The 25,674-nt window shown below is 46.3% G+C and overlaps 1 protein-coding gene across 5 annotated transcripts in view; it reads left to right on the top strand.

The window, feature by feature from the left end:
* FGD3 (FYVE, RhoGEF and PH domain containing 3) overlaps positions 1-24,710 on the top strand; it is a 120,058-nt gene extending 95,348 nt beyond the window's left edge. For 4 of the 5 annotated variants that reach the window (XM_054216124.1, XM_054216127.1, XM_054216128.1 and 1 more), the window contains 4 exons: positions 12,484-12,606; positions 14,421-14,573; positions 16,991-17,131; positions 23,281-24,710. In XM_054216124.1, coding sequence (XP_054072099.1) covers positions 12,484-12,606; positions 14,421-14,573; positions 16,991-17,131; positions 23,281-23,505 — 642 coding nt within the window. In that variant the 3' untranslated portion in view covers positions 23,506-24,710. The remainder of the gene's footprint in view (positions 1-12,483; positions 12,607-14,420; positions 14,574-16,990; positions 17,132-23,280) is intronic. The other variant, XM_054216125.1, reaches the window with a different exon arrangement.
* The last annotated feature ends 964 nt before the right edge of the window (positions 24,711-25,674 follow it).

The following is a 25,674-nucleotide window of genomic DNA, read 5'->3' as shown; positions in this document are numbered from 1 at the left end:
TTTCTTTTGTAGCAGGAAAAAAAATCAGAGATACTTCAGTACATCGGTGTATAGACTGCTGTCTGGCGGTGCAGCTGCGCTGTCTTTAACTTCTTGGCCAGGTTACGTCCCCGGCTACTGGCAGAGTTTGCGCCATCAGTGAGTTTAAATCCTCCTCTTCCAGATACGTGCTGCACACGTGTGTGAGCCTAGTTACGGGGAACGTAGCTGGAGGGAAGTCGATCGGTACGTTGGTAGCACTGGGGCGTTTTATTGTGGGGTTTTTGTTTTTTTTTTTTTAATTCTGATGGGGAGCTGCACGGGGGGGAGGAGGGCAAAGAGAGACAGGGAAACCTGGCTGGGTTAATACTGTCCTGTTGTGTAACTCAGGATTTCATCTCCAGGAACAAATTTTGATTAACACTTCTTTCATAGCGTGCTTTCCGTGTTTCTGCCAATGCAGAGGAGGAAATGCTAGTACTTTCATACATCTCTGGCCTGTAAGTGATTGGCTGCTGCAAAAGCAAAATATGCTTTTAAAGATATTTTTCATTTTGCTTTGTGTACGACACCTGTGACTGCTGCTGAGTCAGAGCAGAGGTTTTGAGTCCTTAATAAGGCCTATTTTTTAGCATTCTTATCTCTCCCTTCCAAACTGCCTTCTGAGAATAACAGATTTTCAGGAGATGCCTTAGGGTCATCTGAGTTTACTGAAAAAATCCCCAACAAGAAGAAATAACGACCAAAAAAAAAACCACCCTATCTGCTGAGGCGGACTATAGGATTTATGTATTAGTATGACCTTTTTAATAACAAAGGAGCCACTTAGCAGGCTCTTGCAGTCCTCTGGCCAAGCTTGTTAACATACTGGTGGGGTTTACAGACTATCAGTGAAAAGCTGTTCGACAAGCCAGCAACGTGACCTGTGCAGACAAGGGCTTATTAAAAATAAATGTTTGCGATTAAAGTGCTCCTTGCTGTTTATTGCTTGTTCACACTTCGTATTTTCCCTAAGCAAGTTTTTACGTATTTGTAGTCAGTTCTGTGATTAGTGCCCCTGTTCCTTGAGTTACAGATGCTAGAGTGAGCTGGCTACTTAACGGAAAAGATGCTTTATATAGTACTTAAAAATAAACACGTAAAAATTTCTGTTGGTCTTAAGTTTCTTAGGGAAACGTAAATTTTAGTTGTAATTAAATAAAAATTTGGATCTTTTCAGTTGATTATAAATAGTTGTGTCAGTGATTTGCATAGTATTTTCCTTAAGTATTTAAAGAAAAATTTAATTTCTGAGATAGGAAAAAGAAAAAAAAAGGGAGACGATGAAAAACACAAAGGTAAAAATATGCGAAATTGTGTATTATTGATTCTGGGATCTTATTCTGCTGTACTGTAGCAAATGCGTAGCATCAGTGTGAGCAGTAAATTCAGGTGTGAGTCGCAGCTTTAGAAAATAGGAATTTTTAATGATGACGTCGCTTCAGAAACATCTCAGTGAGTGCATGAGCAAGTCCAGTCTGTGCTGAACAGCTTCCGCCTGCAAACCACTGGGTGGTGGTGGCGGCCAGCAAACGACTGTCTCCTTGCTGTGGTGCTGCTGAGGACCCTGCCGGGGTTCTCCTGGGTGCCGCACCTCAGCGTCCCCGGGCAGTGAGACACGATGCAGGGAGGAGAAGCCGCTTGCTCCGCAGCACGGTGGACGCTGCTGCGCTGCACACTGGCACAGTTCGTACGCTTTCTGCTGAACCTTCTGCGCGTGCAAGGAGAGTAAAAGCCAGCGGAAGATTGTCCTGCATGTCATCTTGCATATAATGATGCTGTCGTTCAGAGAAACAAACTGAACGACGTTGCTGCATTGCGAAGTGTAAAATATGCAATGTAATTTAAATTCGTTTCGCACACATATTCAGCATTTCCAAAAGCACCTGCTGATATTCTGCCCCATTGCAGGTGTCTCCAAATATGTAATTTGTTGTCCTGGTTCCGGTGGGGATAGGGTTAACTTTTCCTGGTATTCCATGCCATGTGAGCCACGCCCACCCTGAGCTGCCGGGGGAGGGGGCAGGAAGTTGCTGCTTAAAAGCGGGCTGGGGCGGCCCGGGTCCGGCCGGCGAGCGGCGAGCGGCGGGGGGAGCGGCGGTTCCGTAATCGCGTTTGTATATTCCCCTATCCGTGTTGTTATTGTTGTTGTTTGCCTGTTCCCTTTGCTGTTCTGTTAAACTGCCTTTGTCTCAACCCAAGAGTCTTGCCTTTTCTTACGATTCTTCCTGTGTTTGGAAGGCACGAGCGAGCGACACGTGGTTTTTTGTTGCCATCTGAGGCTAAACCACGGCAGTCCTTTTGGCGCCCAACGTGGGGCTCGAAGGGTTGAGATAACGACAGAATCCAACTAGAACGTGGAAAAAACGGTTTTGGTTTTTTTTTTTGTATGCATTTATTTTATTAGGTAAGTAGTCACTGGTCATCATGTTGCTTGGTTTGTTCTCATGGCTGTGTTACATAAATTCCTATATGGCTTATGTACTCCCTGCGATGCTGTTTACCATGTCTGGAACAGGGATGAGGATTATCATTCTGCTGTCCTGTGCGATATCTGTTTATGATATGATAACATCACTGTTCAGACGGCTATTTTGGGGTGTTTATGCGGTTTTGCTGTCCTGTCCGTACATTGGACACCGTCTCTCAGAATTTGTTAATAACTTCCCCAGCCCTTTTGCCTCCCTTTTCTCCTTCGGGTCAGGTATGACAGCTTTTGAGAATTTTGAATATCCTTGGGATACTCAAACTAGCGTGTTCGTAGTGCTATGTCTCCTGAATACGTTCCAGGTCTTGTTTTGGGTTAAGCGACTATTTAAGACTACCACCCGGAGATCTGCTCCGAGGCTGGATAGTCAGGGGTGGCATGGCATGTGGGAGAGCATGGGCAGGTACCTAGAGAACTACTCACCTCCAATGGTCTGGGACTTCACCCCTGAACAATTACAGGACCCTGATAAAGTGGTAGAATATTTGAAGGGAAAATGCTGTGGCTATTCTAGAGAGGCACAACTCACCGCGCTGTGCTGGGCCCTGGCCAGTATCTACCAGGCACTGCTCAGAATTATGCAGCACCCTCAAGGGGAAGAGATGGAAACCAGACCTGCGGCGGCCCCTGCGGCTGCTGCAGCCCCTGCTGCAGCCCCTGCGGCGGCCCCTGCGGCTGCTGCAGCCCCTGCTGCAGCCCCTGCGGCGGCCCCTGCGGCTGCTGCAGCCCCTGCTGCAGCCCCTGCGGCGGCCCCTGTGGCTGCTGCAGCCCCTGCTGCAGCCCCTGCGGCGGCCCCTGCGGCGGCCCCTGCGGCGGCCCCTGCGGCTGCGGCGGCCCCTGCGGCGGCCCCTGCGGCTACTGCAATCCTTGCGACAGACACTGCGGCTACTGCAATCCTCGCGACAGACACTGCGGCTACTGCAACCCCCGTGGTAGCCACTGCCACTGAACCAGGGAACCAACCCATGCCAGTATCAGTTGCCCCCATACAAAAGAAGAAGTACACAAAGAAATCAGTTCGCTTAGTAAGAGATGATGATGAACCAGGGCCATCACGAGAGCAGGAGGAAGAGGCAGAACCAGAGATAATTACTCGATCCCTATCCTTGAGTGAGCTGCGGGATATGCGAAAAGATTTTAGCCGACTTTCAGGCGAGCACATTGTCACCTGGCTGCTCCGGTGCTGGGATAATGGGGCCAGTAGCCTGGAATTAGAGGGTAGGGAGGCCAGGCAGCTGGGATCCCTGTCTAGGGAAGGCGGCATTGACAAGGCGATCGGGAAAAAGACCCAAGCCCTCAGCCTCTGGAAACGACTCCTGTTAGGCGTGAGGGAGAGGTACCCCTTCAGCGAGGATGTTGTATGTCAGCCAAGCAAGTGGACTACCATGGAAAGAGGTATCCAGTACCTGAGAGAATTAGCCGTGCGGGAGATGATTTATTATGACTTGGACAATGCAGACTTACCCACAGACCCTGATGAGGTGCGATGCACAAGGCCCATGTGGCGGAAGTTTGTACGGAGCGCACCATCGTCATATGCCAACTCCCTGGCAGTAATGGAATGGAAAGGTGAAGAGGGACCAACGGTGGATGAGGTAGCTGGCCGGCTCCGGCGATATGAAGAAAGTCTCTCTTCCCCCCTTGTCTCAGCTGTGGAGAAACTGTCGCGGAAGGTCCAGCAACTTGAAGAGAATATGTCCTACTCCCCACCTGCACGGGCCAGCATCTCAGCTATTAGAAGCAGGCATTTCCCCACTCAAGAGAGAGAGTACAGAGGGTACACACCACGAGGCACCCTGTGGTTCTACCTGCGGGACCACGGAGAGGACATGAGGAAGTGGGACGGACAACCTACTTCGATCCTGCGGACACGGGTACAGGAGTTGCAAGGAAGGACAACCACAAAAGGGGATCCCTCCAGGAAAAGTGCCGCCCCAGTTTCCAGTGGGCCGTTCCCCAGACAAAGCAGAAGGCTTGATCTTGCTTCTGATCCTCTTGAAGGAACTTCCAAGTCATTTATGCAAGAAGTGAGTAATGGATACTATGACCAGTATTAGGGGGGCCCTGCCTCCGGCCAGGTGGAGGAAAGGGATAACCGGGTTTATTGGACGGTGTGGATTCGATGGCCTGGCACATCAGACCCACAGGAGTATAAGGCTCTAGTGGACACGGGTGCGCAGTGTACTTTAATACCATCAAGCTATAGAGGGGCAGAACCCATTTGTATTTCTGGGGTGACAGGGGGATCCCAAGAGTTGACTGTACTGGAGGCAGAAGTGAGCCTAACTGGGAATGAGTGGCAAAAGCATCCCATTGTGACTGGCCCAGAGGCTCCATGCATCCTTGGTATAGATTACCTCAGGAGAGGGTATTTTAAGGACCCAAAAGGGTACCGCTGGGCCTTTGGCATAGCTGCTTTGGAGACAGAGGAAGTTAAACAGTTGTCTGCCTTGCCTGGTCTCTCAGAGGATTCTTCTGTTGTGGGGTTGTTGAGGGTCAAAGAACAACAGGTGCCGATTGCTACCACAACGGTGCATCGGCGGCAGTATCGCACTAACCGAGACTCTCTGATTCCCATCCATGAGCTGATTCGTCAACTAGAGGTTCAAGGAGTGATCAGCAAGACTCGCTCACCCTTTAACAGTCCCATATGGCCGGTGCGAAAATCTAATGGAGAGTGGAGGCTAACTGTAGACTATCGTGGTCTGAATGAAGTCACGCCACCGCTGAGTGCTGCTGTGCCGGACATGCTAGAACTCCAGTACGAACTGGAGTCCAAGGCAGCCAAGTGGTATGCCACGATTGATATAGCGAATGCATTTTTCTCAATCCCTTTGGCAGCAGAGTGCAGGCCACAGTTTGCTTTCACTTGGAGGGGCATCCAATACACCTGGAATCGACTGCCCCAGGGGTGGAAACACAGCCCCACCATTTGCCATGGACTGATCCAGACTGCACTGGAACAGGGTGAAGCTCCAGAACATCTGCAGTACATTGATGACATCATTGTATGGGGAAACACAGCAGAAGAAGTTTTTGAGAAAGGGAGTAAAATAGTCCAAATCCTTCTGAACGCTGGTTTTGCTATAAAGCGAAGTAAGGTCAAGGGACCTGCGCAGGAGATCCAGTTTTTAGGAATAAAATGGCAAGATGGACGCCGTCAGATTCCAATGGATGTGATCAACAAAATAGCAGCTATGTCTCCACCAACTAGTAAAAAGGAAACACAGGCTTTCTTAGGTATTGTGGGTTTTTGGAGAATGCATATCCCAGATTACAGTCAAATTGTAAGCCCTCTGTATCAAGTAACCCGGAAGAAGAATGATTTTAAATGGGGTCCTGAGCAACGACAAGCTTTTGAACAAATCAAACAGGAAATAGTCCATGCAGTGGCCCTGGGGCCAGTCCGGGCAGGACAAGATGTTAAAAATGTGCTCTACACCGCAGCCGGGGAGAACGGCCCTACCTGGAGCCTCTGGCAGAAAGCACCAGGGGAGACTCGAGGTCGACCCCTAGGGTTTTGGAGTCGTGGATACAGAGGATCCGAAGCCTGCTACACTCCAACAGAAAAAGAGATATTGGCAGCATATGAAGGGGTTCGAGCTGCTTCGGAAGTGGTTGGTACAGAAGCACAGCTCCTCTTAGCACCTCGACTGCCGGTGCTGGGTTGGATGTTCAAAGAAAGGGTCCCCACCACACATCATGCAACCGATGCTACATGGAGTAAGTGGATTGCACTGATCACGCAGCGAACTCGAATGGGAAACCCCAGTCGCCCGGGAATTCTGGAAGTGATCATGGACTGGCCAGAAGGCAAGGATTTCGGAATGTCACCAGAGGAGGAGGTGACGCGTGCAGAAGAGGCCCCACCATATAATAAACTGCCAGAAAATGAGAAGAAATATGCCCTGTTCACTGATGGGTCCTGCCGTATTGTGGGAAAGCATCGAAAGTGGAAGGCTGCTGTGTGGAGTCCTACACGACGGGTTGCAGAAGCCAGTGAGGGACAGGGTGAATCGAGCCAGTTTGCAGAGGTGAAGGCTATTCAGCTGGCTTTGGACATTGCTGAGCGAGAAAAATGGCCAGTACTTTATCTTTACACTGACTCATGGATGGTGGCAAATGCTCTGTGGGGATGGTTACAGCAGTGGAAGCAGGGCAACTGGCAGCGCAGAGGCAAACCCATCTGGGCTGCTGACCTATGGCAAGATATTGCTGCCCGGATAGAGAATCTGGTTGTGAAAGTACGCCATGTAGATGCCCACGTACCAAAGAATCGGGCCACGGAGGAACATCAGAACAACCAGCAGGTGGATCGGGCCGCTAGGATTGAAGTGGCTCAGGTGGATCTGGACTGGCAACATAAGGGTGAACTATTCATAGCTCGGTGGGCCCATGACTCCTCAGGCCATCAAGGGAGAGATGCGACATATAGATGGGCTCGTGACCGAGGGGTGGACTTGACCATGGACACTATTGCACAGGTCATCCATGAATGTGAGACATGCGCTGCGATCAAACAAGCCAAGCGTTTGAAGCCTCTTTGGTATGGAGGGCGATGGCTGAAATACAAATATGGGGAGGCCTGGCAGATTGATTATATCACGCTGCCACAAACCCGTCAAGGCAAGCGCTATGTGCTCACAATGGTGGAAGCAACCACTGGATGGCTGGAAACATACCCTGTGCCCCATGCCACTGCCCGGAACACTATCCTGGGCCTTGAAAAGCAAGTCCTGTGGCGACATGGTACCCCAGAGAGAATTGAGTCGGACAATGGGACTCATTTCCGAAACAGCCTCATAGACACCTGGGCCAAAGAGCATGGTATCGAGTGGGTGTATCACATCCCCTATCACGCCCCAGCCTCTGGGAAGATAGAACGATACAATGGACTGTTAAAAACTACACTGAGAGCAATGGGTGGTGGGACTTTCAAACACTGGGATACGCATTTAGCAAAAGCTACCTGGCTAGTTAACACCAGGGGATCTAACAATCGGGCTGGCCCTGCCCAATCAAAACTTCCACGTACTGTAGAAGGGGATAAAGTCCCCGTAGTGCACATGAAGAATATGCTAGGGAAGACAGTCTGGGTTAGTCCTGCCTCAGGCAAAGGCAAACCCATCCGTGGGATTGCTTTTGCCCAAGGACCTGGGTGCACTTGGTGGGTGATGCGGAAGGATGGGGAAGTCCGATGTGTACCTCATGGAGATCTGATTTTGGGCGAGAATAGCCAATGAATCAGATTGTGTGCTGTTATAGCAGTTTCCTCAAGATCTACATCTTCAGCCTACAGACTGCGTGCATGAGCCACACCAGGTGCACCAGTCACAAGCTCCGAAAAATACAGCATGCAACAGACCAGCACCACCCAGCATCTCACCTGCCCTGAGAGACTGTTCTAACAGATGGAGCCCAAAGCCGTGGATTAAAAGAACTCAACGGACACTTTGGAGGGATGACCCATAAAACTAAGGGTATTATATGTGTGTATATATATATATATATAACAGGGGAAAGTGGTGGCAATTCATTGGAACCTGCTGGGCATGGCATAGATGGTATGGAATAAGGGGTGGATAATGTCCTGGTTCCGGTGGGGATAGGGTTAACTTTTCCTGGTATTCCATGCCATGTGAGCCACGCCCACCCTGAGCTGCCGGGGGAGGGGGCAGGAAGTTGCTGCTTAAAAGCGGGCTGGGGCGGCCCGGGTCCGGCCGGCGAGCGGCGAGCGGCGGGGGGAGCGGCGGTTCCGTAATCGCGTTTGTATATTCCCCTATCCGTGTTGTTATTGTTGTTGTTTGCCTGTTCCCTTTGCTGTTCTGTTAAACTGCCTTTGTCTCAACCCAAGAGTCTTGCCTTTTCTTACGATTCTTCCTGTGTTTGGAAGGCACGAGCGAGCGACACGTGGTTTTTTGTTGCCATCTGAGGCTAAACCACGGCATTTGTAAATGGAAAATACGCAGCTGTATAAGCATAACGAGAAGAAAACGATTTAAAACCCCTTTGTTGCTCGTGCGTCTGCCTGTATAATATATAAGAGTCTCATCAGACTGTGTATATATTGCGTTGAGGTTTAATGTCTGCCTACTGGCCCAGACAGAGTGAAACATATAGCAAGTAATAAACAACAGAACGACAGTCTCCCGAGCCCTTTGGTTTTCTTGCTGTTCCTACCAGCTCTTCGGTGTTTCTTCCCTGCTTTTCAGAAGCAAGTGGAGGCTCCGGTGGTTCACTAATGATGTGGTGTCTGCTTTCCTACGCGCTCCAGCCACAGGCCTTCACCGTGCGGCCACGCAGCTCTAGGCATGAGTTGTGTCTCTTGCTGGGGTATATCCTCTTTTCCCACCAAAATTTTAAAGTTGGAGTAAACTGTCAAGGTTTAGAGAGTTAAATGCAGCTGTACGGTAAAAGCAAATTAGTGGTCAAAAAAGCGCAGTCGGAAAGAAGTTGATGTAGATACTGGCTCTGAACAGATTTTATGCAAGTGTTTTTTCCTGTCGGACTCACCAGCCTCAAAACAGAGCTGGGTACACCAAGAAAGATAAGAAATACGACAATTATTCAAGTGCATTAGTATCAAGATACTCCACTTGAAACTAGGGCAGCTTTATATTAGCTTCCCTCTTAACGTACATCAAGAGTAAATAAGGTAGCTCGTATAATAAAGGACATGGTTGCAAAGTGACTGTTACGTTTATCTTTGATGAACAAGGTTTGTGAATTACAATGCCTGTCCTTGTTTTCTACAAACCCCTCGCTGTTCTGATGGTGTACAGTTGAGAGTCCGTGGCAGGGTCAGCTTCCCAAGCCATGGCTGGGGGGGCCGGGGGGGTGGCCCGTGCAGCAAAGCCTCATCGTTTTCACAGGGATGGAAAGCGAAGGGCTGCTTAGTTCTTTCTCAGTGTCAGCAGTTAAATAACATAATGTTGAAGAATTCTTTCTTCTATAATGGCACATTGGAATTTGCCAAGTCGTAAAGAAAATAAATGTTCGTTTTTATTATCTTTTCTACAGCTGCATTAGCAAAGTTTCAAACTCTTGTGTTCTCACTGTGTTCTCATAATGTTGAGAAATATTATGAAACGTTGCCGATATTCATCAAACACTTAAAGACCTCTTCATATAGCGCCTTTTTTGATTGGCGAAGTTAGTATTAAATGCTTGTATGCTAAGGCACGGGTTAAAAGACAATGGTCTAAAATAAATATACTGGTCTAAAGTAAGAGCTCATGCATAACTGTCGTAATATCGTAATAGATGTTGCCCAATATCATACGCTTTCTGCTTTCTTTCCTCTGTCAAATATGTGGGTGATGTGTTTCTGAAAGTGAACACTGTCCAGACTGTTTCGCCCTCAGAAGGAAGTCAGAACCGAGATCCATTAGGGGAAGTATTCAACTTGAGTCCTTTCTGCGTTGTAGAAACACGTATTTGGGTGATGGTGGATATTCCTATTGACGTACAAATCAAATTAACCAATTTCCACGGGAAGCAGTCCATTCAGTTAATGTTAGAGGAACTTCAGCATTTTTCCCATGCAGGCACATGCAGGTATCAATTGAAAGCCAAAACCTGGTTTTGTTCAGCATTCGTCAAGATTATCTTTCGATCACAGCTCACAAGGCTAAATGGGGCCTTCATTTGTGCTCTTGCCATTCCAGCAACACTAGTGAAATCGTTGTTAACGTAAGAATCGAAAGGCTTCTTATGCTATGTGCAAATTTTAACTGCTAAGAAGAGAAAAATTCGGGTTGACCAGTGAGGAAATGTTCCGAGATGACAACTTAAGGGGGATCCATCCCTAGCCAGCTGGAGGAAAATCAGTGTTCTAAAGAGTTACGTAGCTTTAGCATCCAAATCAGAGTGAGAAACGGCTGACTTTAGCCCACGCGTGTGATACAAATAAAAAAGTTACTCTGTAGATTGCTGTGGATCAGTAGAAGCTTTTCGAATCACTTTAATTATACGCCTTACTTGGAGGGGTCTAACAGAGTCGGAGAGGACCGTTTTTGCCAGTGATTCATCCAAGGCATTGTTTGGTTGGTGTAATTCAATGTCGAACTGGTTACATCTGGTTCTTTGCAAGAAAAGTGAAATACTGCACTCGGCTGAAGCGTGGGGGAGGACTTGGATTTGCAGGCATTCTGTTTTGCTGAGCAATTAATCTGTACGTATATGGGGCTATCGTGGTGTTCCTGAATGAGCCAATCCGTATGACCGCGCTTCACCAAGCCGAATTGCAAAGCGATCCTACGGATGTGGGTACGAGTTTGAAACATAGCTATTGCAGCTATAGAAAAGATAATACCAATAAAAAGATCCAATCCAATTAGAAGTAATTAGCTGTGGTTTTGTTGTGTAATGCCATTACAAGGCAGGGTGGTTTCAATAGCTCTGCTCAAAGACAATGTGCTTTCCTCTGTAACCGGGGAATGGCAGGGCAGACACTCGGGGAGGCTGAAAGATGGGAGAGTGCTGTCAGCTTATAAAATTTGATTTTTTTACTATTTTTTTTTTTAAATTGGCCTGCAAACCCGGATTAGTGACTTCTGCAGGTTAGTCGTAACCACCTTAGGGCAAGTGGCAGGGTTTCCCTAGCGCTGGTGATACCTGCCTGCTGATCCCTGGGCACCCTCCGCCAGCTGTAGTTGCTGCTGCCTTTCCGCCCACCCCCACGTGCCCACGGCCTTGGGTAAAGAAAGGCTTCGAAGAAGGGGAAATTTTTTGAGCCAGCTGTTCTCTCTCAAGTGAGCTTACGCCTTAGTATGCACGGGTGGCTTAAAGGGAAGCGGGGGAGTCAGGAGTCCAGGATCTGTGTAACCCACAATGGGCCTGATCTTCACCTGGGCGATTTTCAGAAAAAATACAAAATTCCTCTGCTCTTTCGATTTAGAGGAAGTGTTTCTTTCTCCCAGTAGTTTGTTAAATGACTACGTCAAGGAAACGAAAATGAAAAGAGTTATCAAACCTCTTCTCATGAAAGAGCTGTGCTGGAGGAATGGGATGGAGCCACCTTCTCTGGGCTGGGATCTCCGTGCTGGTGCCTCCTGGCTGGGAATGCCCCGGGCTTACCCCTGGGGACCTGCTGCTCCTGGCACACAGCCGTCCTGATGGGGAAGGGGGAATGGTATTTATTTATTTAAAAAATAAAACAAAACGGGGGAACTACCTAAAGTTTTGTGTGAAGCTGTATTTTTATGAACTGCACGTTGTCATGTTAATGCTCCTCAGTTTGTCAGAAAATTGGACAATTGAGTTCAATTATACCCAGTGACTTTGGTCACTCAGTATAGCTTAGGTGCTTAGCTTAAGAGGCTAAACTTGCTTGGCTATCTAGACAGCTGATAAAAAGCGTCTTCTGCCAAGAGCAGTTGATAGCAGGTCCCCGGTGTAGTTGTCCTGGCTTCCTGAGGAGCTTTATGTTTCATCATGGGGCGGGAGGGAGCCTGGGGGATCTCCTGGACTATGCATTTGAAGTTGGGTGGGGCTAAAACCCACTGCCGGCACCGTCAGTCGAGCCGCTTTTCCCCAGACCTTCTCATCTCCTCCCCACAAACGGGAGAGTTTACAAGGCACTCGCAAAGTCGGCGACATTTACCTCAGCCAAGTCCCACTGCAGAAGGGAGGAGGATGAGTGCCGGAAGGAAGGCTCTTCTTGACAAGCCCACATTGCCTCTTCCTCCTTGCCCACAGGTGGTGAGACGAGGTTACTCAGTGGCTGTAAGGGCACAAGGGGGCAGGGGGACTTGAGGAGTTGTCTCTAGCGATCTGAGATCACCTAATGCCGCACCAGAAGCACCCGATGGCTGAGCCAGCCACAGGTCATCGGCAGGGCTGATGTGAATTCTTTTCTAAAACCATCTGAAACCCAAAGAGGATCTTTGTCAGTAGGAGAGCGCTACGAAATGTTTTGCAATCTCTTTTTTTTTTTTTTTTTAAAATATATCACACAACTGTACTTTTCATTTCAGAGCGATTCCTGTAGGAAATCTTCCAAATCCAAGCGCGACAAGGAGAAACAGGCTTGCAAGAGCTGCAGCGAAAGCTTTAACTCCATCACTAAAAGGCGGCACCACTGTAAGCAGTGTGGGGCAGTAAGTATCAGAATGCCCCCGGTGCGAGGGGCCTAGTCAGAGCTGTTTTAAAGGCAAACCCAGCACCTCCGTGGATAAAAAGGTGGTGCTTTCCCTGGGGATGTGCGTGTGTCTGGGGAGGGGCCTGTCCATTCTATTTGCAGAAACGGAATGGCCTTCGGACAGCCTTGCCTCACACAGCAGCTCGTTCTAGGATGAGCAGCTGAACACAACGATACTAAAGATGGACGAGTCCTTCTTTCCCCAAAACTTGTCCCTGAGTTGTCCAGAATTGCTTGTGCCAAAAAGTCAAAAGTCATTGCTTGAAAAGTCAAAAAAAAAAATCAGTTGTGGAGATTCAAGGCCGGCTTACTGGAGGCGCTTATCCAGTGCCATCCGCTGACAGCTTAACTCTCTTTTTTCTTTCTGAAAATCACAGCCACAGCCGAGATGAGATTGATTTCTGTAATACGACTTGAAACCTGCCGTCTGTGACTTGCGTTTCATGGTTCGGTGTTCCTAATGTAACTAGTACAGAATAATGTTATTTAAATACCGTTATTCATCTGAAGTGGAGGTAAATTTTCAGCTGAGGAGAGACCTGAATGTATAGTTAAGATGTTCGAAGAAACCTCAGTCTCAGCAATTGCAATAAAATTACTGTGGAGGAGACACTTTTGCACCGGAGTTGGGGTTGTCAGCCAGCTGGCTTTGTTTTTATTAAGAATTACTAAAATCATGAAATACATTTCTGGAGGTTTAAAATGTTCCATTGCAAATCTCAGTATTATTAAAGAAATGAAATAATAGCTTTCTCCCGTGGATGAGAGATAACAAGAATTGTGTTATTAATATTTATTGTTAAACGGTTGCTGGTTGTGCGATGGTTTGTGATGTGGCCGTAGCATTCAAATTAAAGAACTTAATTCCTCTCGAGGAAAGACGGTCAGGTTTCTGAAAACGCTAGCTTGCTTTTTTTATATAACGTGGCAGAGTGGTGCTTCAGTTAACACTTGCTAAATTTAGGCCCTTACCTTCGTATAGTAATTAACATCTTGCAACGAAGCGTATAACAAAACATACTGGTACCCGAAGGGCGTTTGGGCTGTATGATTGTACGGGGCGTTCAGGACGGATGTGGAACGCGGTCGACGGCCCCGGCACTGCGTCCTGGGGGATGGCTTCTCTCCCTGGAGCAGCTGGTGGGGTCGGAGCGGAAGCGTGAAAACAGGTTCCAGAGCTGCAGCTCCATCACTCTTCTGCTGCTTTCGAGGGACGTGGTGTGTTGTTGTGCGCTCTTGGCAGCTGAGGAAAGCAATCCAAAGTTGTTAACTTGGCATCGGACAAGTCGTTGCTAATGGATAATACGTTGGACTGTGTTCTTAAAACGGTCCGTGATTTTGGGGATTCCTCAGTTCTATCAGGCCGAACTGCCTAATTGAAGAGGAAGCGTCAGCCACCTTTACTCTAAAAATCAGTCCTTCCTGGACCATTTTGTGAATGGCATTAATAAGCACTAATTGCTTTGTCAACCTTTTTGACTCATAAAGACTTATAAGAAAAGAAAAGCAAATTTGCATGATGTTGATCGTAAAGTATTTCCCAAAAGGCGTATGTTGTCTTTAATTAGGTGTATTGGTACACAGCAGGGGATCACAAAAGCATGAATTATTAATGTTGGCAAATAAAGTAAATATTATCTTGGTCTCTCTATCTTCCACTTACATTAGTTTCCTGGATTTTACTTTAAATAACATCCATTCTGCCAAGTCACTTTCTTTGGAGAAGGGTTGTGTTTTAATGGTGCCTAATAAACCACCGTCTTTCTGTTACAGGTGATCTGTGCAAAATGCTCCGAGTTTAAACCACTTGCAGATAATAGCCGTCACAATCGAGTGTGTAAAGAGTGTTTTCTGCAGTTACCAGCGAGCCCCTGCAGCCCTGGCGTGGAAGCAGTCGGAGAACAAAAGAAAAGACTAGCTGCAGAGGTACAGTATTTAGCTAAGAAACTTTTGGTGTGCTAGCTGCCCTTGTGAGTCTTTTTTATTTATTTATTTATTTATTTATTTAAAACAAATGAATGAAATAGCTTGGTTATCTTCTTTCCCCCACTGTGATATTTGATCCTCTGACCTATAGCTTGTGTCGAATGCTGTTTGTAAGCATTCATCGCAGGGCGCGGATCATACGGGGGTGCACACAGGTTTTGCGTCTAAGCTTCAGCTTTCAAAGTAACGAAAAAAGAGCAAAACTTCTGTTTTCTTTTTTTTTTTTTTTCTTCTTAATGGTGCATTTCCGATCTTGAGTTGTACGCAATAACTATTGTCAAAACTTGGCAAAATAACTCCATATAGAAGATATTTCACACTCCTTGTTTCGCGTCCTGTCAAAAAACAATTAAAACGATTTTTTTTTCTTAGTCGGTTGTGCAAAAACATGGCATCCTCCTGAAAGACTGTCAGGATTCATGGAAACTTTCTCAAACCTGCTCTAATGCAGACTCTTTTCTCCAAGACGTGACTTCCGCAAATTATACTGTGGAAACTGCTGCTTCAGAAGTGCCACTGATGTCGCCAGGCTTTGTACCGTGATAGTGGCGCGTCCTGCTCTTGTTTTTTACAAGAACAAGAAACGTATTGGCAAACTGATTTGTTTTATCCTCACCCACAACAACTGAACCTTCTCTTACCGATGCTTTTTTTAGACTATGGGCAGAGCTGTGAGTACCGTTACGTGCCACGCTTTTCCTGGGCCACCTTGAAGAAAAGGGTTTTATTTATTTTACCTGTGAAATACAGCCAGAAGTCACTGCGTGTGTAAAAGAGGACGTTCGCGTCGATTGAAAGTGGATCCACAGGGACGCGTCTCCTGAGGGTGCGTGGAATTCTTGAAAGAGCCACTGAAACACCGAGAACCTGACTTCATCACAAACCATCCTTCCCCTCCTGATGCGCTGACATACGCCATGCTGCTTTGAGCACGGCGTGGGAGATCGGGGGACAGTTGCAGCCTAGACTGAATAACATCTTGCCTTGAAAACCATCTCTCTGGAAGCCACCCCTCGGAGCCGTCAGACTGCCTTCCAGCCGCCTTGCACTCCTCAGCAGAACCAAACTACGCGGAAAAGAGCTGGAGTCGGAGCAAGAAATGCAAACTGGAGTGCGTGTCCAGAGCTCCTGCAGTAAATGCTTCCTCAAATAGTCTTCTCAGACTGCCCCGCTCTGCTTCCCAGCATGTCATATTTCTTTCCAGGCTACTAAATGTACCTACTGGGCTAAAATTACACCAGCACTGTGTGCCAGAGCGAACTCAGCTGCTCGGGTGTTTTGTCAGCTTTGTACCCAGCCACGTCCAAGCGTCTCAAGAAGTACAAGGTGGGGTACAGCTACAAATGCACAGCGCCCTTCCCTGACCTACCCTGTCTGCAGAGCGCGGAGAAGATCCTGCATCCAGAGCTTGATACTGTCAAAATCTTCCGATAGGCGCTACAGAGGATGAGCACTTCGTGTGCTCAGTATGGCCCGTGCTATCTCATGATAAACTCGCTAGCCCTGTTTCAGCAGAGCTGGTTGCCAGTAAAGTGAGAACCTGCCACCTCCCCAGCTGAGAGCTGCGTGAACCTGAAAAGCCAGAGAGCAAACCAGTGGAACGTGGCCTATGGCTTTAGTTCAGATTACAGCAGAAAGCTGTAAAAACCCAAGGAAAAGAGTCATTTTTCTCTCCTATACTCAGGCTTTTAGCCTTGTGCAAATTGTCAAAGGATCAGGTAAAATGCAAGAGAGTCGATGTATAAAAAAGAAGAGCTGGTCTTTTCCTTTCCCTCCTATTTACATTACACTTTCTTGACAAGCTTAATAGCCGCTGAGGAGGTTGCCGCGTTACAAATGTTATTAGCAGCTGCCAGAAGTCCCCAGGAGACTTCTGTGCAAAGTCTAATGGGAACAGGAATTTTTTTTTCTTTGTTTTCCATCAAAAGACAGACATTTCTTTCCATCTTTCGTTGCCCTGGTGCTGATTCGGCTCTCTGCATCCACGCACAAGAGTGGCTGTTAATACACTTCCTTCATTAATTTGAAATCGTTGCCCTGCCTACTTTACTAAGCAAGGAACTAGGTGCATCATCGTCATTGCCATTCCCCGTTTACATGGCGGTGGTGGAATTTAACTTCATGTCTGCTGGGAACAGTCATTCAGCATCTGCCTCTATTACGTGGAATTGTGCTATTTCTTGATGGTTTATAATAATGATTAAACTTTTGTTCGGCTACGGGCTCTCCGGCGTTTGCCCTACAGTATTATTTGACTCTGGACAATTTAAGTATACTTTATGCTTAATGCCAAGTATTTTGCCCATGTAACCATCCATGGAAACAGCTCTTTTTTTTTTTTTTCCCCCTTCATCCAGAAGCAAAGCATCTTGGCAGCTGAAAACAGCCTCTTCAGCAGCTACCTCCAGTTCCTTGAGAAAGGGAAGACTTGGTACAAAATGTGGGTGACCATCCCCAAGACTGAACCTCTTGTTCTGTATCTGCAAGGAAGCAGCCAGGTAAAATGACATTCCTGAGGGTCAACGCACGGGGCGGGGGGGAGCGTAAGTTTAAATATGTCAAGCTGGGAAATAGGTCCAAGGATTTGGCGTGGTTTCAACAACAAAAATGAGCTTGGTGCTCTGAATATAGCACAATGCCTCAGAGATTTCACATTTCCTTGTTGCCTCTAGTTGCTGCTGATATGCTTACGAGCAAATGTTTAAGCTCATAGCTTTTCTTTTCCACTTTTTAACAAAAAAATCACAAAACAAGGATAATTTGGTGACCTTTTGGGTTTTTTAGAGGTTTCAGACAGGTGTATTCAAAAGTCTTGTTATCCTGTCGTTAGGGAAAGCACTTCCCTGAAAAATGCATAGGACTACGGAACAGCCCAGATATTGCAATTGCTAGATGAAGCTTTGCTTTTATTTTTTTTTTTTTTTTAAACCTAGTTCTGGGTTGAGAGGGTGGATGAATTTGTGGAAACGTAGATGTTCTTCAGCCTGAAAATTGGACTGTGTTTGGTAAAGCTCCCTGTTGTAGCACCTTGTGATTTTATGTTTACTTGAAATAATTACCTGTGGTAAGCATTTTATTTTTTTTAAAGTGGGCCATCGAAGCTAACTAGCATTTGTGTGTGATGGAAGTCAAGCCATAGAAATATCTATAGCAAGATAGAACATCCAAAACAGAAATATGGTTCGTGCTTCCTTAGTGCTGAAGGTCAAGAATGACAATGCTGAAATGAGATCCCCCAGAGCCAGTCTTGGATTTGGCAGGTGACACATTTATATACAGCTTTGGTTTATCTCCTGGGCGGGACGGAAGAAGAAATGGGTCCGAATTCTGCGTACCTGCCTACCCTGCTTTCATTGTAGTGTTACGAAGGGGTTGCTTTTTATTAGCATCAGTTTGTACGGCTGTAGCTAGGAACAGTCTGGGAACTGAATATTACTCATGATTTTATAAAGCTATTCAAAGTAAAGCTTACCCCGTAGCAACTGCTCGCCAAGAAGTACATGATGTCCTTAGAAGCGTGTTCGTTTTGCTGCTTGTTAGCAAGAACACCTCTGGTTTTAAACAAGCGCGTGTCATGTTTTAAGCACAGTGCTGGAGAGACTGAAAGCTTGAATTTGGAGCTCCCAACACAGCCCGCTTGGCTTCGTCTGGGATTCAAAGCCCACACTGGGTGAGCTTCCAATTCATCCCACAGGCCGTGAGCTGCCTGGCTTCCCTTCTAGTCAACAGGCGATGCATGACTGAAATTGCAAGTTGAAAAAGCAAACAGCCTCAGACAAAGCGCTCAAACGAAAGCAACAAACCCAGTCTTTAGATCTCTGTGGAGCCAGAGTCTGGGGAAAGGAAAAAAAAAAGGCTTTAAAAAGCAAAGCAGAGAGAATGGCTTTGCTGCTGAACTCTTCACCGTGCCTCAGCAAAGGACCAGTGCAAGCCCCGGATCCTGTGCAAACCGAGCCCAAGTGTCTCGCACAGGCAAGCCTGGGGAAGGAGGATGGGAATAGAGGGAGAAGTCTAAATTCTTTGGCCTTCCTCACCCAGGAACGAGGTGTGTCATCCAAGAGATGACTGGAACAAGGAGTTGGGAGGAGGCAACACCTCATACGTGGTATGACCTAGAAAGGAATTTCTCCTTGTGCCCAACCGGTTGTCTCGGGACAACATAAGTAATGACCCATGGGACGTAAACCAGCCACGTTTAGTGCACAGCAGAACGATGCTGGGTTCTCCAGGCCCCCTCCTGACAGTTGTGCAAAGCCAGGACTGGAAGCTGGAGGAGCTTCTGCGCTTCAGATGCTACGTTCTCTGCTCCGTGTCCTGCCAAATTTGATCTTGAGCCTCTGTTGATATTATTAGTAAGATCCTATATATTTTAGGGGAAAAGGGTGCCTTTGGTACTGATTGTTGATTTTATGACAGTTAAATTTAGTGGTTCGTGTCCTCAACTATTTCAGGTGTGAGATAAATCTCCCCATAAAGCAGCAAGAAAGCACACAGGACAAGGTTGATCTGTCTTACATTCAATAACCAAGCCAAGATTTACTCTCGGGAATCAGCAGTTGCAGGCTGAGACTATAAACAACAAAACAGAGCCCCTTTTTCAAGGGCCTGCCCTTCCCCTTTCTGCAGTTTCTTCAATTTGCATCCAACTGAAGGGAAAAATTGCGAAGCACAGCCCATTCCTTGGTATTAGCCCAACGTTCTTATTAGTTCTGGCTTACATACTAGACACTAGACTTCTGAGAAAAATGTCTCCCAGAGCTTCTCTCCTGGTGGCCGAGTGTCTGGAATCAGTTGGGAACCACTCACGTGCTTGAGCGTTATTTTCCCAGGCATTGTTTGGTTTTGTACAGCCACCTCACGCGTCTCACAAACCTCTTCAGGCCTGCAAAGAAGCGTTTCAGTGCCTAAAAAAAGAGGTGCCTTTTGGGAATAATATTGCCAACAATGGCATTAAAGGTCTTGAAACACAGACCAAGTGAAGCATGGCCGTAGGAGTTTGAATGTTGGGGGTTATTTTTAAAAAGAACAGAAAGAATAGTTTGTCTCTTGGGAAGGAGGAATAAACCAAACTGAATCTGGAGCTTCTGGTACAATAAAAGCCCGGACAGTTTTTGTCTTCTGCACCCCCAGCCCTCACGCCGAAGAAAGAATGCCAGTGCAAATGGCAATACGACTCGCAGGCTTTAAAATAGCAAGAAAACGGCACTTTTCCTTTAGAACCTTGTTCCAAGAGAATGAATTAATCCCCCGAGTGTTCACAGTTTAAGTCTTGCATAAGGCTTTATGCATGAGGATAAAATTCACGGCTTATTTAAGTATGGAAATCGTACCCATTTTATCTGTCCTCAAACTGAGAGAGAATTTGTGCAGCTGTTTGTCATGTTTATCTGAGTGGAATTATAAGAGTTTGCTTATGAGCGAAGACCACCTCCAGCTTAAGGATCAGCGGTTTTATAGAAACGAGTCCGTCTTTCCAAGGGCTCCACCTGGAGCTTCTGCCCCCATTGGCCTTGTAAAGTGCACAACCACCTCCAGAGCTCTGACGTTAATGTACACCCGATGGGGAAATGCGGAATTAAGGAGTCCCAGCTAGCTAGAGAAGTCAGGAATTCTGGAGAAATACAGAGGGTAAATCCGGCACAGTGAGAGCTAGTGTATATAATAATTATCAGGTTTGATCCATGAGAAGTTTTTGCTTTACAAGTTCCGAAGAAAAATCTTTTATTCGTCATGTAAATGTGATTTACTCCTAGAAAATAAGGCGGTAGCTGAGCGTGAAGTTGAGCTCAGGGGTTTAGAGAAGTGTTTTTGTGGCTTGTCTGTTAACCCTGTTTAGGTGAAGCCCGAATTGGCCCTGCACTCCCGCTGCCTGTCCGTCCGTCCTCATGGTCCGGCAGAGCTCTGCCGCTTGGCACGCCATCGCGTCGCAGGAGTCTCTCAACCCTTGGGAGGGCGGGGTTAGGTCGTAAGCGGGTAGAGAGTGGAGTTTGGGTGGAAAAACAGGGATTTTCTAAGCCTATTCAAAGGCAGGAGGGGAGAATGATAGCGGTCCCTCAGCGTGTGACTGTTGTTCTCCGTACTTGTGTGGGAGAGCTTGTACGCTGCAAAAAGATGGGCAGCGTGAGGGGGGTGTCTGTATGGAGGGGTGCGTAGAACTGCCGGTGTGGTGGAACCGAGCTGTCCGTTCCCAAATCTTAAAACCTGGGTGTTGTCGTGGCCGTAACAGAGCAATAAATAAATGCGGCTGTAATTACCTAGGTAGATAACGCGTTAGTATTACGCTGCTTAAGAGTCAGGGGGAGAGCACAACGCCTGTGGTTACCGGCAGTATTACCCAACGGGCAGATTTTTGTGTATCACTCGCTATCTCAGGAGGATTGAAATCAACCCTAAGGGGCGGCTCCTGTCAGCACTGGCTGGTTCGGTTTGATGACGTACCGGTGTCGTGCAACCCCGGTGTGTTGCATACAGAAATATTTTTTTAAAAAAACAATTCAACCAGGCCAATGCAGGAGGCTCTTAAAAACGGAATATGACGTTTATCTCTCTAAAGCCTGTAAATCCGAGTTACGTGCTCGGTGTCCCGCGGAGAGATCTGGTTTGGGTGTGTGGTGTGACCGGAGGCTGAGTGCTTCGCCTTTATCGGTCAGTAGTGCAGCTTTTCAGAGATAATTTAAATCCCTTCCTTTTGGATCAGGCAGGTACAGAGAAAGTGGCAAAGGCATCATATTGTGAAAAGGGAGGAAGCAAGACCAAAGGCAGTCTGCTTAATTTGCCTGTGTCTGCGTGTTATGGGTAGGTGTAACATGTACCGTTCAAACATCAGTTTGCTCTTACGCGGCACTTCTTGGCTGCAAATGATGCCATTTTTCATTGTCGTGGGCAACCTCCGATTTTACATGTGACGGGCCTTGGTGTCTGTTTTCTAAAACAAGATCAGTGAAGCAGGCATGGTTGAGCTTGGGCGTGCTCGGGTGCGTTTTGTGTTCATCCGTCTCATATTTGCTCGCTTTAGCGCTGCCACGTGTGCAGGTCTGGAGCCAGTTCAAGCTTCTGCATGTGCAAGACCTCCCTGTCGTACAGATGCAGCTGTGGTGTCAGGATCGAGGAATTGTGTGCTGCTTTTAACACAATAACTTGCACTCAAGTAGGAACTGAATTCTTTAGTGTTGGACCCAAAGTTGACGTAAATCTCCTTGAATAGCGCTCGGTCTTCAGGCAGATGGACTCTGACATTTTTGCATAACGGTAACAAGTAGTGGATTAATAAATCAGGAAACCTCTATTGATTTAATAAAATGCACAGACACATTTTTGACTCTGTATTTTTTGCCCCTTTACTTAACGTATGTGTTTACATTGATGTGAGCAGTTCTGAAACTTGAGTTCCATCAGTCTAAGTGTTAGAAGAGTAGATTTTTTTGCCATTGTTCTCAGAGCTGTGGTCCCTTTCCAGATTTCCTAAGTCATCTGCGGTCAGTATGAGGTGCCAAAAGAATGATTTTGCCACCTCTTTGGGGGATGCCCCGTTAACTTCGGTATGAGGCGTTGAATTTGAGTGGGCATCTACACAAGTAGCTGCTACGAGAGGCGATGGCTTCTTACAGGTGCTTGATGCCTGCATGGTTTAGACTTCAGTCTGGGGACCCACCTTTGAAAATGCTTTGCTGGCATCCATTGAAACGAGCTGCTCGGTCACAGCCTTGCCAAAGTATGTCTTTCCTGAAAGCTTCGTGGAGGAGTTGGTTGATGCTCAAGATGTGACTGCCAGAGAGCTGTATCGCTCCTTAGATCTGTGAGTTAATCTGGCCTTTAAAGGATGTTCAAGAATCTGAGCTTCAACTTCCTGAAAGGCATCGTAAATAACCCAGAACCTTCCGAGAAGATTCGCTGGTTGATTTAAAATCTTGAAATTCTCTTTTATTTTGCAGTCTCTTCCCTGGTAGTTGTCTCGCAGTGTCCAGCTCTGCTTATTTGTCCCCTTTAAACCAATCTTACAAATGTCCCATGAGGTTCAAAAGCGACTACACCAAACTATTCTCAGCTGGATCTGATTGCTTGTACCTTACGCAAAGGTTTTTTCGTAAAAGGCAACATGCGTGAGTTATATGAAATTACATGAAAATCCCCAGCCATGCCACTGCTGGATCCGTGTACTTACTGCGAAGGAGAATCTGTTAAGAAGAATAAAGCACCGATAAGTCGTTGCCTCTTACTGTTTTAAGTTCGGCACGGCCTCTCCTCTGTTTTCTGAGCACAGTGCTGAGCGAGGAGCCGGAGGCGCATGTGCTGCGGGTTCCTGCGCGTGCCGAAGCGCGTGCCGAAGCGCGTGCGTGCAGGCAGGACGGCGGGATGGGCTGGAGCGCGGCAGGGGTCAGCCAGCGGCACCCACCAAGGCGCTCCGGTTTGGTGAGGGTTTGGGGTGCAACTGCCTGGCCCGAGCGTGTGCCCGGTGCCCGTACCTGGGGTGTCGGGTAACGCGTCTCCAGTTACATCTCACTACTTCAAAGCAAGCTCTGAACTGTTTGAAACAGGCCTTTGCTTAATCCCATTGAGAGGAGATCTGCCCTCCCTGCGCAGGATACCCCCCCCCCCCCTTCAAATCCCCTTTGTTGCTGAATTTTGACATTTGTTCTTTCTTCTTTAGGATGGACGGAGCCCACGTCCTGTTCCTCTGCCTGGATACGAAGTCAGTTTACCAGGTTCTGGTGAGAAGTTTGAAGTGAAGCATGTTTTTAAGCTCTGCCAGTCCCAGCAAACTCTGTATTTCAGTGCGGAAGATGAAGAACTGCAGATGAAATGGATGGAAATTCTCACCAAAGCAGCCAAAGGGGAAACTGAAGATACGGCTGAAGGGCTCAGCAACCCATAGAGCAAGTTCCATTTAGTTTCTTTCCTACACGCTATAAACCATCACTTGAATTTGGTATTCATGGCACTTTGGAATCTGTATGGCTTTATCTCTTCATGTGTCTGCGTAGGAAGTTCAGTGGTTTCTCTCCTTTTATTGTACATTTCTCACGTACAGTAGTTACCTGGCATATATTATGTTAAAGGAAAAGGTAGTTGTAGTTGTTGGTGGTGTCGATGCTGGTTTTAAAACAAAAGACAAGGAGAAAAGCATTAATTTTAACAAAGGTAATGGAAAACCATCGGTCTCTTGTTTTCCTCAATGTATATTTTCCAGCCCTTTTGATTGCTGTCAGTGCAGGATGTGTATAGTCTGTGATTAGTTCTATAAATGCTGCCTTTTAAGTTAAGTGTTGTAAAGGCTTGTGCTGGCCACTGACATTCCGTTCTCTGTCCTTTCCCTCCTGGTAAAAGGTCTTTGTGAAGTGTGAGCGATGTGCTGAGTATTTTCCCTTTGCTAGACCTGTGTCTCTGCTATTTTGAGATGACCTGTTCACAAGACAACTTCTGCGGAAGGGACTTCTAAAAATGACTGCGCGCTGTGCAGCAAAGAACATCAAGAAGCCTCGTTGATTTTAAGCATTTATAATATTGTTTTGTCTTCTTTTGAAACCAATACCTTCCTTCCTTCTATTTGAACCCGTTTTGATGTAAGTGAGCAAACGTTTTATACTGCAAACTGGGTTACGATCAATAAACAAGAACATTTTTAGTACACACAGTACAAAAAGGTGACTTCTTTGTTGTATTGGTTAATTTAAAAGTGACCTAGGATTTATTTATATAATTTGTAAATAATGTTTCATAAGTATTTTAAGAATTTTTTAAAGATCTCAGCTAATTAACAGGATTTAGTGCATAGAATGAGAGATATTTGTATGAACTGAATTTGTAATTTAATTTTCCTGTTTACCTGTATTTGTCTTATTTTCAAACATAAGTGCTTATCTATTTAAATAAAAATTCATGCAGTTAACTCCTGAGCCAGATTTCCAAGGCACAGCAAGCTTTAGGTCAACGTTTAATATAGGTTTTAAAAAAAAAAAAAAAAAAAAAAACAAAACACCAAAACAAACAACAAAAAAAGGCATGTCTGTTCTTAGTGGTAGTAAGCATGTAGTACCGATAAAAATTAAATAAAATCTGTCACAGTATTGTATTTTTAAATGGTTTGGTTTAACTTTTATTTCCTCTTCAGCCTTCTACGTTTTCTGATAGTGGTAGAAAGAGCGAGCTGCTCCGCACGGCCAGAGTTTGTTAGAATTGGTGAAAGTCAGGGAGGATCAGTGAGTATTTTTCTTACCTACAGAAAAGGATTCGGTTTTTTCCTTGTTTGGGTTTTTTTTTTTTACACTGGTGTAATAAATCGTATACCTGAAGTCCACGGTGCTAAAAATTAGAAGCCATGTATTTAATTAGCTACTGGTACAATTTCACGAGACCTGCATCTTCCCTCTCCTCCCTGCCCCCCCCCCGACGTTAGCATGAGAAAGAAGAACAATTATCGTATGGTTCATGGAAATTAATTCTTCTCAGTGTGTGGTATTTCCTCCCCCAAGCTTCACTGAAAATGTAACGATGCAGAATGCTGGCCTTGAAAATTGACACAGTTTGTAATGTTTCTGGTTTGGGATTGCTTTGTTTGGCTTTTTTTAAAAGTTTTTCCTTTATTTCTCCACTCCTGTGGTTCTTTGGAAGGGAGAGTGGTAAACCAAAACAAAACTAACGCACCTTAATGCATCTTTCATTTTCTGTTTTTGTTAAGCAAGAAAAATGTTTAGCACACGGGTTTTTTTGCAGGTTTTCTCCATTTTGTTCTTTTTTTATAAGTAAGTATGTCAAAATGTACGTATGATCATTTTATATTCCTCACTTCACCTTCTTTCAAAAAAAAAAAAAAAAATTATAGAAAATACGTGTAGCGTAGCTGGAATGATAACACACGATGGCACCCCTGGGCATTCGTGTCACGGTTCCCAGGCAGCAACTTCTTCCCCAGCCTGTCTTTCCACTTTCAGGGGACACGGCAAGGAACGTGCCCGGGGACTCTCTGCCTTGTGACTAAGACCCAAACCGGCAAGAGCTTTTATCGTTTAAAGGCAGCGCCTTAAACCTCGTCTGGAAAACTAAT

This window comes from Rissa tridactyla, chromosome 10, assembly GCF_028500815.1.
Source record: "Rissa tridactyla isolate bRisTri1 chromosome 10, bRisTri1.patW.cur.20221130, whole genome shotgun sequence".
NCBI lineage: Eukaryota > Metazoa > Chordata > Aves > Charadriiformes > Laridae > Rissa > Rissa tridactyla.
Note: the sequence above shows the minus strand (reverse complement) of the source record. Positions and strands in the feature narration are given on the sequence as shown.